Source organism: Chondrus crispus, genomic scaffold (genome assembly GCF_000350225.1).
Source record: "Chondrus crispus Stackhouse genomic scaffold, scaffold_22, whole genome shotgun sequence".
Lineage (NCBI taxonomy): Eukaryota > Rhodophyta > Florideophyceae > Gigartinales > Gigartinaceae > Chondrus > Chondrus crispus.
Window position 1 is genome coordinate 17,083 of NW_005179111.1, and position 13,884 is coordinate 30,966.

A 13,884-nucleotide genomic window follows, 5' to 3' on the forward strand; every position below is an offset into this window, starting at 1 on the left:
TTGAGGTGGGCTTTGCTTCCACCCGGATAGCATCCAACTTGGCATGTGGGCGTCCGTGTCAAGTCCAATAAGAAACTCGTAGCCTTTATTACGGCTGTCCCAGCGACCTTGCGTGTTCACATGGATTCCGTGAAAGTGGTAGAGACCAACTTTCTTTGTGTCCACAAAAAACTTAGAGCGAGGCCACTCGCTCCGATACGAGAGATAACACGACAGGTTAGCTTGCAGAACGTCTGGCAGGCGGTATACACGGCTGGGTCCATCCTTCCGCGACCCGTCACGTCATCACGATACTACCATCGCTCGCTAAACCCCAAAAAGCTTATCGAAATCGGGTCACATCCGCTAATCTCCTCTCCGACTTAAAAGACGGAAACCGTAGCCATAAATACCTCATCCTCCACTCTTGTTCGACTACGGTACAACAACTCATCATGGTCCTCAGAAGAATCCTCACTGTGGTCTTCAGAAGCAGGGTCTGCGCTACTACTAGATGCCTCCTTCAAATTTGCGTCACCATCAGACTTCTCCTCCTCTGAGTCAGCCTTCTCCTCCTCGGGGTACTCTTCCACTATAGGCGCACTCGGATCCACGCCAACACTCTCACCAATCCACTTGTACATTCTGTCTGCGTAGCTCTTGTAGTCACTGTCCCGCATTACATATCCGGATGCAACTAGCGCAGTGTCGTACACAAGATGCCCAAGCTCGGCTGCTCTTTCATCGTCCTCTCCGCTTTCTACAAGGCGAAGCATCTCTTTTGTGATCGGGTGGTGTGCATTAAGCTCCATAATCTTACTCTTTGGCGTCATGTATCCGAAACTGTCGGGGTCCGCGAATGCTTGCGCTCTCATAATTATTTCCATTCTCGCCGAATAACCTTACTGGTCCGATGTCAACACACACACTGTATCACTGAGCCGGTTTGATAGTCTCACCTTGGAGACCTTGTCTCCCAACTTCTTTTTCAGGAATTTCGTCAGCGGCTTGTACATTTTCTTCAGAGCCTTGTTCTTCTCTTTCTCTTCTTTTTGATCTTTCTCACCAAATTTGAAGTTGTCTTTCGAAATTGACATGAACTTCGTGCCTTCGTAGTCAAGCAACTGGGTGGTCATGTTCTCGTCAATGGCCTGTGTCAAATAGAGAACCTCATACCCTTTTTTGATCAGTTTCTCGAGGAATGGACTATCCTTGACGGATTCGAGATCTGCACCAGAGTGATAATAGATCTGATCTTGATCTTCCTTCATGCGCTCCATGTATTGATCGAGAGATGCCCAATCATTGGGGTCTTGTTGTCAGTTTTCGAAGTGCGGAAGCGGAGGAGCTTCGCAAGTCGAGCTCTGTTTGCGCTATCTTCAATGAAACCGAGCTTAATGCTCTTACCAAACTTATTCCAAAATTGGATGCAGGGCTTGGCCTTCTTCTCGTTCGTCTTTTCATCACTCGACTCGTCTGATTCTTCTTCTGCCTCGGGCTCCTCATCGTCCTTCTTCATGATCCCCTTGATCATTTCCAGAGCTTTCCGGACCAATTTGCGCTTGATGACGTTCATAATCTTACTTTCTTGGAGCATTTCACGGGAATGCGGGGGGAACGCGTGTGAAGATGATGTACACAATCAAAACAAAAGGAGCGAGTGGACGACCAAAAGGGATTTCTTCAAAACTTGTTCAAAACTTGATCATGATCCCGATGCGGAATATGGATCCCGATTTACATTATCGACGTGTATGATCGCGAAGGAGGATCCCCACTCCATTTTCCATCCGGGCCCGCTCGCTGTATCCACCGACATGGAGGCACCATCTACCATAACAACCCCAAGAGTAGGGTTCAGTTGTGTCGTGCCAATGTACTGTCACAAGACATGACATAATTGCCTTACCGGTAAGTCTTCTCGTGCGGCACTGAGGTATGGAAAGGTAGATGCTGTAGGGTACCAAATGATCTTACAAAGCTTTTGATCGAAGACGCTTTGCCGCACAGTATACTTCTGAGGCCTTCTGCCACGGATCCTGCTGCAGAGTAAAAACAGTCAAAACTATAAAGCACTGGACGTTTGTCAATCAATCGCAGCTCAATTTGCAAGCCTTGAACTGTGTTGCAGGGGAAAATTGTTTCTAGAAACGCGTTAGTAATGCAGGCTGCATGGTTGGAACACGTTCCAACCGTGCAATTTTAGAACAGAGAGACTCGTCCCTCCTATGTGAGACTAATCGCAGTTGTGGACACTTCACTAAATTTGTTGTTGGCAGTGTAGTCGTAGACACCTGCCAAACATCCCTCCACATCCGAACCAAGACATGCTCCTGATTTTATGCCTGCGCGGAAGTCACTCTCATATGAAGGCGTCCACGTGTTCCGCCTCTCGCCTTAGCTGCCTCTCAACTTGGAAATCAGACTCCCGCTTGACGCTTTCGCGGGTAGATAAATTATAACCGTTCTTGTGACACTATGCCGCGCGTTAGTCAGAGAGAGATAGATGGGCGAAGCATTAAGATGAAAGAGCTATGGTTCGAGCAACCGAAAGTATCTGAAACCTCAAAGCAAAGAATTTCATTATCGTCTTGGACGTGACTTCAAAGCAGTGATGCGGCTGGTCTTGTGTCCGCAAAAGTTGTACAGACTTGCAAAACTATGATATTTTCGTTACAATTCTCCAGGGTAAGTAGAGCCGCTACGGGCGTAATCGAAAATCTTCCATGACAACAGGTCCTGTAGTCGGTACGAACCAATTCGGTGCAGCAGACGCAACGGAGCCATGGCCGAGCTTGCCAACAGTGGTTTGACTGTGGTTGTGAAGCACGAAACCCGCACACCACTGACTATGAGGTCTCCATTCAAGGAATGGGGATTGAAAAGCCCTCTGCCTGTCACACTAGACACTTGTACCACGCGTTTCGGCAACCTATCTGCCCCGATGAGAAAGTCACCGACGGCAATATCGGCGGCCTTGAGGAGCATCGGCATAGAATCCTGTCCTCGGCGATACACGTAATGTCCAGGTGACACACGCAAGTTTCCTGTTTTCTCACTGTCAGCATATTGAACGTGCACAAAACTCGCCACGGCATGCGGATCCGCGTGTGAGTGCATGAAGATTTCACTCGGCGTTTCTAGGTCGGTTGAAGCTACAGCATCATTCCGCGATATGCTTTCTATAGGTTGGCGACTCCCATCGGCCATAGTAACTAGCTCTCCGGCCGGGAAACACGCTCTCATCGACTCTTGGGACTCCTTAAAATCGTCGCTTCTGATATTCACTTCACCATACTGCTCCAGCTTCCCCGTAACTTGGGTGATTTCCATTGGTGGATCAGCCTCTGTATATTCTTCGACAAAGTACTCTGTGTCATTGTACCGACCTGATATCCATCCGACAAGGGCGCGAGAATCGATTCTGACAAACTCGCTAGCCTCATCCGTTTCGTTGCACATGTCCCTGCTATGTATGCCAACAAACCATCCGGGGCTCGGAACAAGTTGGGCAATACAGCTGATGAGTGAAAAGTCTGCTGAGATCTTAAGAATGAGATCTTCAGACTCGTCGTTTACCACCATATCCCTGATTGAGCCATTGTAGCTTAAGATATTGTCTTTGTCGGGTTCGATCTCATTCCGAAGTTTCTCATCAGAATTGTTGTCGTCCTGGTCAACAAATTTTTGGATAGCGGGTGAGGCAGTTCTTTGCGGTGTCCACATGACGTACTTGTCGTTGTGAGAGGCGCAATGCATGCGTCCAAACCCGACGGGTCCCTCGGGGGGTTGGCCGGGATCATTCTGAAGAGTCCATTCGTAGGTAAACGAGACGGTGTAATTAATGGTCCCCTTGCACTTAGCAGCGGCAGCTACGAAAAGGTGGTGTATGTAAAAGATGACAAGCAAGGTGACGTATGAATGACGAAAGGCACGGGTCGAAATAGCAGTGATCTCTCGACGCTGTGCAATTTGGTTCCCGAGTATTCAACTAAATCCCCGGGATATGCAGCAGCCGCGCTTTATGCAATTTCAGATCTGGTATGTCGACATGTCGATTGCGATGCAGAACATGTGCAAATAAATGCAACAGGGAAGAGTGAACACGAGAGCCTTTCAGTTTTTGATGAGAGCAAGTGGGTGGTGACTTTCCCCGTCGTCAGTGCGATCGTTCGCGGGACCGGTGCTGATGAGCTCATTCTTGCAGCCGCACATTGCCTGGGAATTCTAGTTGTTCATGCTCCACTGCACAAGATCGGTGAGGCTAGTTCAGTTTTAGTGCAGACCATTTGGCATCCAACAAGTTCGCGGTGCTTGGGGATCAGTTCCGCGACTTTTGCGTGTAAAGTGCGTCCTGTGTGTTTGTAAAAAGTCGTCCGCATGTGTACAGCATAACCGAAAATGCGCTTCTCGTTAGTCCATCGGTGTCAGCGTCGCATTTGATGTGTCGAGGCCCTCGGCCTCTATGCGTGCCTTTCGCGCGCGCTCCTTGCGCTGCTCGGGGGATTCAGACGACTCGGAGGATTCGGGGATGTGAGGGAGCTGGGATGGGAGGTGGGTCTGCTCCTCCTTTGCGACGCAGATGGAGGGGCGCCGCACGACGGCGCGATGCGGGCGCCGGAGTCATCGTTTTTGATCTGCTCATCGTTTGCGTACAGATGTTGGCGGAGAAAAGTTTGCCTGGAGACAAAAGTTGTAGTACAGCTCTGTGCCTTCGCTTTTTGTGTGGACAAAAGTATTGCGTTCACCGTAGATTGCTCCGACGCCGCTATGTGGAAGGCGAGATAGAAAAAAAAATCCTAGTCAATCAAAATTGATGGGCTTGCGCATCACGCAAATTTAGTACCGCTGGAGGGTACTTGTAGTTGAGCCCGTGCCGCACACTTCTCCCGGCCCCCCGCCCGTGCCGACCTTCCACCTTCCACCTTCCACCTTCCCAACTCACACATTCTCACCCTTCCCTACGACGACTACTCCGGCTCCCCGCCCGTGCCGACCTTCCACCTTCCACCTTCCCAACTCAAACATCACACATTCTCACCCTTCCCTACGACGATTACTCCGGCTCCCCGCCCGCGCCGACCTTCCACCTTCCACCTTCCCAACTCAAACATCACACAGTGTGCACACTCCTCCCGGCTCCCCGCCCGTGCCGACCGTCCACCTTCCACCTTCCCAACTCAAACATCACACAGTGTGCACACTCCTGCCGGCTCCCCACCCGTGCCGACCTTCCACCTTCCCAACTCAAACATCACACATTCTCAGCCTTCCCCACGACGACTCCTCCCGGCTCCCCGCCCGTGCCGACCTTCCACCTTCCACCCCCCCCCCGTGCTGACCTTCCACCTTCCACCCCCCGTGCCGACCTTCAACCTTCCACCTTCCTAACTCAAACATCACACATTCTCAGCCTTCCCTACGACGACTGATCCTGACCCAAACGCATCACTCCCACCCCAGTTGCAACTCCATTTCCGACCCCTCACCCCCCCCGTTTATTGGAAACTTGGAAACACCTGCCATGTCTGCGCCTTCTGCAGTACCTTTCGTAGTTGACCTCACAACTGGACAGCCGTCCTCACCAGCACCCCAGTCACCGCAGTCGCCAACGGACCACACACTACCACGCACCCCACTTCCTGACGCCGAACACTCACAACCCACCGGCGGCGTTGTAACACCACGGTGCACAGCACCGCTTGTTGACTTTTGTCTCCATGGGGGCCTCGTTGTGTCCAGAGGTAATACGGTACAGGATAAAAATCCTGTGCTTCCTACATTTGATTCGACATGGGCAGGCCTGCCTTGTGTACAGTCACGGGCAGACCGTGCATTGTGCACGAATGTGAGGGATGGCCCCGAGCCCATGAGGTTGGATATTGGAAGGATGAGGGGCCGGCACAACTGGCATTCGGTTCCCATTCAGGATTTAAGTTTTCGGAAGTATGTGCTGCAGCACACAGTGCACCAGAAAGGAGATGTGAAGCGGTTCCGTCAGCTCGCGATGCAGGATAATGCATCGGCCATGGAAGGGTGGAGTCAGTTTGCTGCCAATAGCAACTATTGGGAGGTGCCCAGTACATTGACGTGCGGCCGCACTTTCGCCAGAGATGTACTCGATTGTTATTATCTTGACGAAATGGACTACGTGTTGCAGTCCCGTCATACCCTACGTCGCCACAAGTTCCCTCTTTTCGCTGATCCATTGATGGGGCGTTGGTGGAATGCTTTCAAGCACAGAGCAAACTTCTCATACGAGCGCTATACGAGGAATCGCTATGGACTGCTTATACCTTTCGACTGTTACGAGACCATGTACTTTGACGATGCTTCGTATAAAGAGGTGTTTCCCCAATGCCCACAGTGGCTGCAAGCTCTGAAGTTCCCTGTGGGAGTTCCGCTACCACTGCCGCCGGTCATCTACTACTACCATGAAGAAATGGTCGTAAGGGAGGGAGGCGTGATGTCAGAAAGATGTCGCAGGCTTTGGCAAATGTTTCGCATGGAGATATGCACCATGTTTTGTGCGTTTTGGTTCAACGAGGCAACAAGGGGCGGCCGCCTATTCTTGGTGGACAAGGGTACCATTACAGTGCTGAAGGACGTATGCAAGGATGTGAAGTGGGTGAATGGGAGCCAGATGCTCTTTCCTCTCATGGAGTTTGTGCATAAGCTGCCACGACATCTGGAATGCTATATGGTGAGCACAAATCCGCATCTATCTAACTGCGTGTACTTCCACGCGTTGCATGGAACGGGAGAGGCGGATATGAGGAAGGCAGGAGGAGAAGTGCGATACCTTTCTTTCAAATCGAGAAGGATTCGGTTGGCTGCGCGTCAGCAGCGGCGCATGGAGGAGAGGCGGTCCTCGCCTATGACCCTAAGTCTACATCCACAGGATTTGTCGTTAGTGGAAGGCCTTCCCGCGCTCGTCATTGCCAAGCAGTGGGACCTCCACGGTAGTCTGACTGTTAGAGGGCTGGTATCATTGCTGTATGATACAGCAAGCAAAACGACCAGAACTGTTGATCAGATCTCTCAAGAAGTGGGCAGGCTGCAGCAGGAGAATGAATCGCTGCGCAGCTTCATTAATGGAACGGCAACTGGGCATCCGTCGGCTGTCCGCGCCAAACATTTACACCATAGGCCGAGTATAACCCCGTTCCATGGCCCGTTCAATGTACCTCATGTACACCCACCCCAGAGGACGGACAGCGGATATGATGGATACAATGATGACAGGAGAGGAGAACAAAGGGGCGGCCGCCATCATTATGTTCGAGATGAAGGGGACTGGCGAGATCGGAACGAGTGGGTTGGTAGGGGACGGGATAGTCGTGAACGATATCAACGTCAAGGCATTGGCTATGGCACAGGGCAGAGAATAGAAGCAAACGATGAACTTCTATACGGATACGGTTACCATGATGTTTCTCCGTTTCGTGGTCGAGCTCGGCAGAGGGAATGGACTGCTCCGGAACCAGAGAGGACCAGATTCAGGCGCTCGAGTATGGACAATGACTACTAGTAAACACTTTGGCCAAAGTGAAGTAAAGATTCATTGACTGTACCTATGCTAAATGGCGAACACACCGCCATCCACTGAAGGCTGTATCTCTCGCGCTGATGTGTCCCTGGTACGCTGCCCTTCGACACCGTTCACACCTGCTTCAGTACCATCATTGCGAGGACTCGCCCCAACGTTTAGCTTGCAGTACAAATTATCCTTCATGCGGAGAACTGTCCCCGAAAGGGATCTGATCTGTGATGAACGACCTGGTATGAGCTCGGATAGTCTCAAATTTCCACATTTGATACTTGTGGTGTCCATGTTGTTGATATCACGGACGCGACCGTTTTCACAGTTCTTCACCAAAAACTGAGACGTCAAGTCTTTGAAGACTAAGGCGATTCCGAGAATACAGCGGAGTGCATCTTTGTGACCAAGGAGGAATGAGAGTGGACTTCTTTCCGAATCGGAACTTTGCGCAAACTCCGTGCAAAACTTGGCGGCTGCCTCCACAACGTTGATAGCTTTGTTGATAACTCTCTTTTTCGTTCTGTTTCTCTTTCTTTTAGACGAACCTAAGGCCTCAGTCACTTGTACCTCGTGAGAAACAACAAGAATCATGTCCTGTCGCTTCCCGTACAGCTCACTCAGAAGGTTGGAATTGTATTCATTAAGGTTGATATCGCCGGAAGACTTCGTCTTTGTGTTTTTGATGTCTTGAAGGCGGCCGCCCCTTGACTTGGAAGCATCAACTTCTGGGAACCCCCAACGAACCGTAAGCTTTGATTGATCAACTGACACACCAGATCCCGACCATGGCACCATCAGGAAACCTAATTGTTCGAGGAATGCTGACTTGCACTTCTTCCTGGACTGGTTCAAGTGCTTGCCAATAAGCTTGTATATCTTCCAAGCTCCGTGCCTGGCAACGTCCCGCGTCGTCGGAACCTCCTTTACCACAACTTTCTCTGGCGCTTGCATGTTCTCGGGCCCGGGCGTGTATTCACCACCCTCTTCTTCCCCAGAATCACTTTCACTTTCGACATCCTTCAGTCTACGTTTCGAGGCTTCAGACTTACTGTAATCCTGCACCAACCTGGCGTGCTCGATGTCGGTTTCAAGGATGAATCCTTTCTTCAGCCAGTCTGGTTGGCGCAAACTCACAGCTTTCCCGGTGCAACTGAAATCGACGGGAGTGTCCGTTTTACAAGTGCGGCCCTCAGGATTTTCAGCAGTTTCACGAACGGCGTCGGCTGCGATAACATTCTGATCTGCTCTGGCCTCCCCTTCCTCGCCGTCATCCGCAAACATTCCAAAGCTGTTCAGCTGCACATTGTATATGAAGTTGAGGACAACATTCTTCTTGAAGCGACTGTGGCGTCCGCCAATACCCTCTCTGAACTGCTTTCTTGTCTCCCTTGGATTTTTCCCGCACAGCAAAACCTGTACTGCAGTTGAAAAACGAAACAAGACCCGTTCCTTGGCCAAGGTGTTATCACGAGCTGTCCGAAGAACTTCGAAGGGTACGATGCTGCATAGAATTCGATGACAAGCATCTCGGTTGACAACAAGGCCATCACAAGGAGTGAGTTTGTCCAGAAGCTTGTTAAATCGGCTGAGGGGGGTGTCTGTGGATTTGTTAGACGTGTTTGTTCTGGACACAATGGCATGAATATCTGCTAGCTGGGTGCCCACCTCATCAAATCTTTTGTCTGTCTTATCCATTCTTTCAACAAGACTGCTTGTCAGCGTATTGAGCCTTGCATTGAGCACGCCCTCGAGTTTTCGGAACATGGACTGTAAAATGGAATTTGTAGTTGTCACCGCTCCCAATGCATGAGGTTGTTCCGTGCTTTCTATATCGATATCCAGGTCGTCTCCAGGCTGATGTCGGCTGACGCTTGTCCCAGGAACTTCCGTAATTCCCCCGTCATCGCTATCCGAACAGTATTCCGCCCGGAGATGTTTCTTAAGCTCTCTTACGCCGCGCTCAGCCATAGCTGTGGAACCCTCTTCCTCAAACAAACTTTCGGCGTCTGATTCCAAGACGCGTGCGCGTCGTTCCATCAGTCTGAATCTATCCTTTTCTTCGCGGTCACGTCTCTCCATTTCTGCTTCTCTCTCAGCGTCTTCAGCTGCCAAATCCTCATCTTCTTCATCGTCTGAATCCATGATCATTTCTGGCACTTTGCGAACAGGCTGCTCTTGCAACGCTGTTTTTGTTCTAGGTGAACGTCGGGGTGATGGTTCTAATGTATCCTCTTGCCCCGGACGGGGAATTAGGTTTTTGACTGGTGTGATTTCTGGGGTAATTGGGTGCCCTCGCGCTTGTCTAGGTACCATTTCCTCATTCTGCAAATGAAGCACCCGCCTTGACGATCTCACAGTCGTGACTGGGCGCTCATCGCCCTGCGTTGCGTTGGATTCCGTAGCGGCCGCTCCCCGAGACTTCCGGGCTAACGCCCGGTTACGGGGGGATCTTCTACGGCTGTTTCGAGGGGTCAACTGCGAGAGAATAGCCCTTGTTTTGGGCGGAGAAACGTTTGGCCGGCGACGAACCTCCGAACTGTTGCGACGCATCTTCTTAGAGCCTGGTGAAGCATTGGCTGCTTCGGGTATAGCACGTTTCTTGGCGGCCCGTGTATTCGACATTGGGAAAAAGGGGCGGTGTTCCTCAATTTCTGGATACCAAGAACCTGCAGCTATAACAGCATGTGAAAAAGTTGGCCGGCCGGCCTAAAGGCCACCCATTACAGTATTGGTGAATATCAATGTGAAAACGCCCACAAACGTACTGTGAGTGGCCACGACTATTCCATTTTGTTAGAAAATTCCTGTTCGGGGGTCCTTGAATGAGTCGTTGGACAATAAAAATCTCCCCGGAGAATGCTTGGATTGCGGATATCTGGGGTATGCCCAGACCGAATCCGCGCTCGCCACACGACAAGGCTATTTCCCGTCCGAACCATATCAGAGATCGCCTATCGCGTATCTTCGACAAGATAAGTGGCGTCCGCCTTGACAGAGGAATGCAACGCCTTCGGGCATGCCGAGAAAGAGAAGCGCTGCCTCTACCGAATGATTTCGTCGAGGTTCTATGGATGTTGGAAGACGATGACGACGAAGCAACGTGGTGCAGCGCGCAAGTAACGGATATTGAGGATGCTCCCGCCACGGCCGCGAACGATAAGGTTCAGGTGTTGGCGACAGCTACTTTGGAATACGAGGAGAAGGCTGCATACGGTGATCATATTCATCAAGTGGAATTCGTTGTTGGCCGTTTATTGAGACGCGCCGAGCTGGATGGAGACGAGAATAACAATCCGGTACTGACATGGCGGACGCCAGTTATTCCACAGGCTCATGACGGGATGGATGAAGCGGATAGAGACTGGACTGGAGATGATATTGCAAAAAACAGTAAGAGGCGGAGAGTTGTTGACCAGTACCGGATGAAAGAACTCGCGGATATCGTTGATCGACTGAGGAAAAGCCATGCACAAGTACTTGGCCAAGTAGACATGCTAAATCGGAAGGTCGAGCTAAACAGTTGTCGGATATCGGAGGGGCTGTCGTCGACAAGGGATGAGTCCGTGCTGAAGATAGTGAATTTTCTGCGCCACCGCCTGGAAGTCGCAGTGCAGAAGTCGCTGCGTAAGCCGTCAAGTCATATTGAACAAACGTCGGCCGACAAAATGAATATAGGGACCTTAGGGGGTATGACGCAGAGCTTCATTCGGGTCGTTGCGGATTGCGAGCTGGCAGATTTTGAGTTGATAGCGAGGAATCTATACGGCTGCATGGTCGAGGATTCGACATTGCGTCTGGTGTTCTATCCTGAGTATGCAGAGACACAGGGCCCGGCCGGGACATCGCAGACATTCTACATACTGTTCAATCGCATGGCAGGGCTTTGTTCATTTCTGGGATTATACCATAAGGCGGACCGTCTCGCGATGTTGAAGAAGGAGGGCAGTGCGGGGGTCGGAATGTTGAGGTTGATGGGTACGTATGTATATTCGAGCGATGTCGGGGCCCCCGCTGCAGTTTTTGTAGGGCGCAGTTGCGGAAACACCTTCGAAAGGGATGTTGCTAACCCCGGGAGCGGAGAGCTTGTGTTGTTCAGGAACAACCGCATATGGGACTCGGAAAGCAAGACCTTCGATGCAGGCCTGCGTTGTACTAGGCGGAGGCCGTCCATAGTGGAAGACCCAAATGTGTCAAGCGCAGTTCCTCTGCCCAGTCGGGCTTTTCATTTGGTGTGGCGGAGAGCGCAAGAGGTTTCCGGGCATTGGTCTAAGAGGGACAGGAAAAGGCATGTTCGTGTTCCAGGGCAGCTGGCAGTCGTGATGCCATATGTGATGTTTGTGGGGGACTCGCATTGCGCGGACGCGCGTCGAGAGCTGAACGAAGATGCGATGAACGAAATTGTCAGTCCGGTGCACCCGGGAACTGTTGGTCAACAGGATGTGCCGGGATCACCCAACACCGCTGGCGGTAATGTATAGTAATGTAGTTTATGGCTACTAATAAACGACGCTGCGATACATTTACACTGAAGCGATCTCGAGCAATGCTCCTTCCCATTTTCCACACGTGGATGGCCACACTATGCAGCTTCAAAGTGTTGGTGCGCACCAGTACAATATCAGCCTGGATCTAGTAGAAACTAACAGATATCCGTCCTATACTATATTTTACATTTAAAATGGCTCATCAAGCTAGACCAGCGGTATGTTTGATACGATCAGAAAAGTGTGCTGCGCGCGCGCCAAAAAATCTAAAACAAAATTCGAACCACTAAATCTACCGGGCCATTCTAAAAAATCATTTCAGATATTGAAAATATGACCTCGTAGTGTGACGATATCCCCCGGCCCGCGTGGCATCTTCGTCACGCGGTCGATGCTCACGCGATTCTCCACGCCGTCCTGTTCGATCAGGACCGTGGTGTCCGTAACGGAGCGCACGCGAAATGGACCCTCTGTCTTGGGTAGAAGCTTGACAGAGAGGTCGTCCGTATCGGTCGGACTTCGCGCACGCGCGCGGCGCTCGACGCTTGTCAACGGACGTGGCGGGCGGTCCACGTACACGAAGTCGCCCGCCTTGACGACCGGCCGAAAGCGGACCTTCTTGTCGAAATTGTCCTTGTACCGCTTTTGCGAAGCGGTAAGTTTCATCCGTGCGCGGTCGAGAGCGTCGCGGAGCTTGCGCAGCGTGGCCCTCTTGTACTGTACCGGGGTACGCGGGTCCTCTAGATGGGTCCCCGCGCCCTGCGGTACAGTTCCGGGAAGGATCAATCCAGACGGTGGCCGCGTCAACACCAGGTCGAACGGAGTGGTCTCCGTCGACCGGTGGACCTGCGTATTGTACGCGAAGGTCAGCGGCTGCACGTAGTTGTCCCAATCGCGCTGGTGCTCCTCCACGTAATGTCGGAGACGTTGCACCAGCGTGCGATTGAACCGTTCGGTTTGCCCATTCGTCTGGGGGTGGTAGGCCGTCGTGAGATAATGCCTCACCCCCAGGAGGGCGCATACCGCATCGAAGAATTTAGCAGCGAACTGCGGACCGTTATCGGTGAGCACGTAGCGCGGCGCTCCGTAGACGTAGACCCAGTTGTCTAGGAACGCATTAGCGACGACCGAAGCGGTGGTAGTCCGTAGCGGTATGCTGCGCGTAAGCTTGGAAAACCGATCGGTAATAACCAGCACGTGTTGGTTCCCGTGCGCGGTCTTGGGCAGCGGGCCCAGGAGGTCCATCGCGACAAACTCCATGGGGCCCGCCGCGGGGAACAGCTTGAGATCCTTCTGGTTCTTGACAGGCGTCCCGCGGGTAGCAGCGCACGACGCGCAGTTCCGTACGGTCGCAAACGCATCGTTGGCCATGTGTGGCCAGTAGTACTCCCTTGGCAGGGTGTAGTACATGCGCGTTCCCCCCGGATGACCGGCTAACCTCGGATGGTGTGCCAGGTACAGTACCCGGGGGCGTAACCGATTCGGTACCACGCGTTGTAGGGTCCCATCGAGCGGGGACTTCCTTACAAGGAAACCGTAGCGGTCGACGTCAAACTTAGAACTAGGCTCTCCGACCGTTTCGGCAGCGACGCGACAGAACGCGTCGTCCGCCTGCTCGCGTAGGAAATCCTCAACCGAGATGGACGCCACGTCGCGTTCCTCGGGAGTTACCGCGAGCGCGTGAAATCCGTCCGGACGGTCTTGTGTCGGGTCCCAGTGCACCTTGTCCAGGAGGGGCTCAATGCCTTCCAGCGACTGGACAACGAAGCACGGGACCTCGTCATCGACCGGAGCGGTGTCTCCGCCGTCGGTGCGTAGGCGCGAGACGCCGTCCGCGAGTTGGTGCTTGACGCCCGGGCGGTACTGTACGTCGTAGTC

At 52.1% G+C, this 13,884-nt stretch overlaps 2 protein-coding genes across 2 annotated transcripts; both read right to left on the reverse strand.

The window, feature by feature from the left end:
• Positions 1 to 362: 362 nt before the first annotated feature.
• On the reverse strand, positions 363 to 866 carry CHC_T00004212001 (hypothetical protein). The gene has a single exon (XM_005715862.1). The coding sequence runs from the start codon at positions 864 to 866 to the stop codon at positions 363 to 365; it is 504 nt and encodes a 167-aa protein (XP_005715919.1).
• A 15-nt stretch (positions 867 to 881) lies between these two features.
• On the reverse strand, positions 882 to 1,259 carry CHC_T00004213001 (hypothetical protein). Its single transcript, XM_005715863.1, has one exon. The coding sequence runs from the start codon at positions 1,257 to 1,259 to the stop codon at positions 882 to 884; it is 378 nt and encodes a 125-aa protein (XP_005715920.1).
• Positions 1,260 to 13,884: the final 12,625 nt, after the last annotated feature.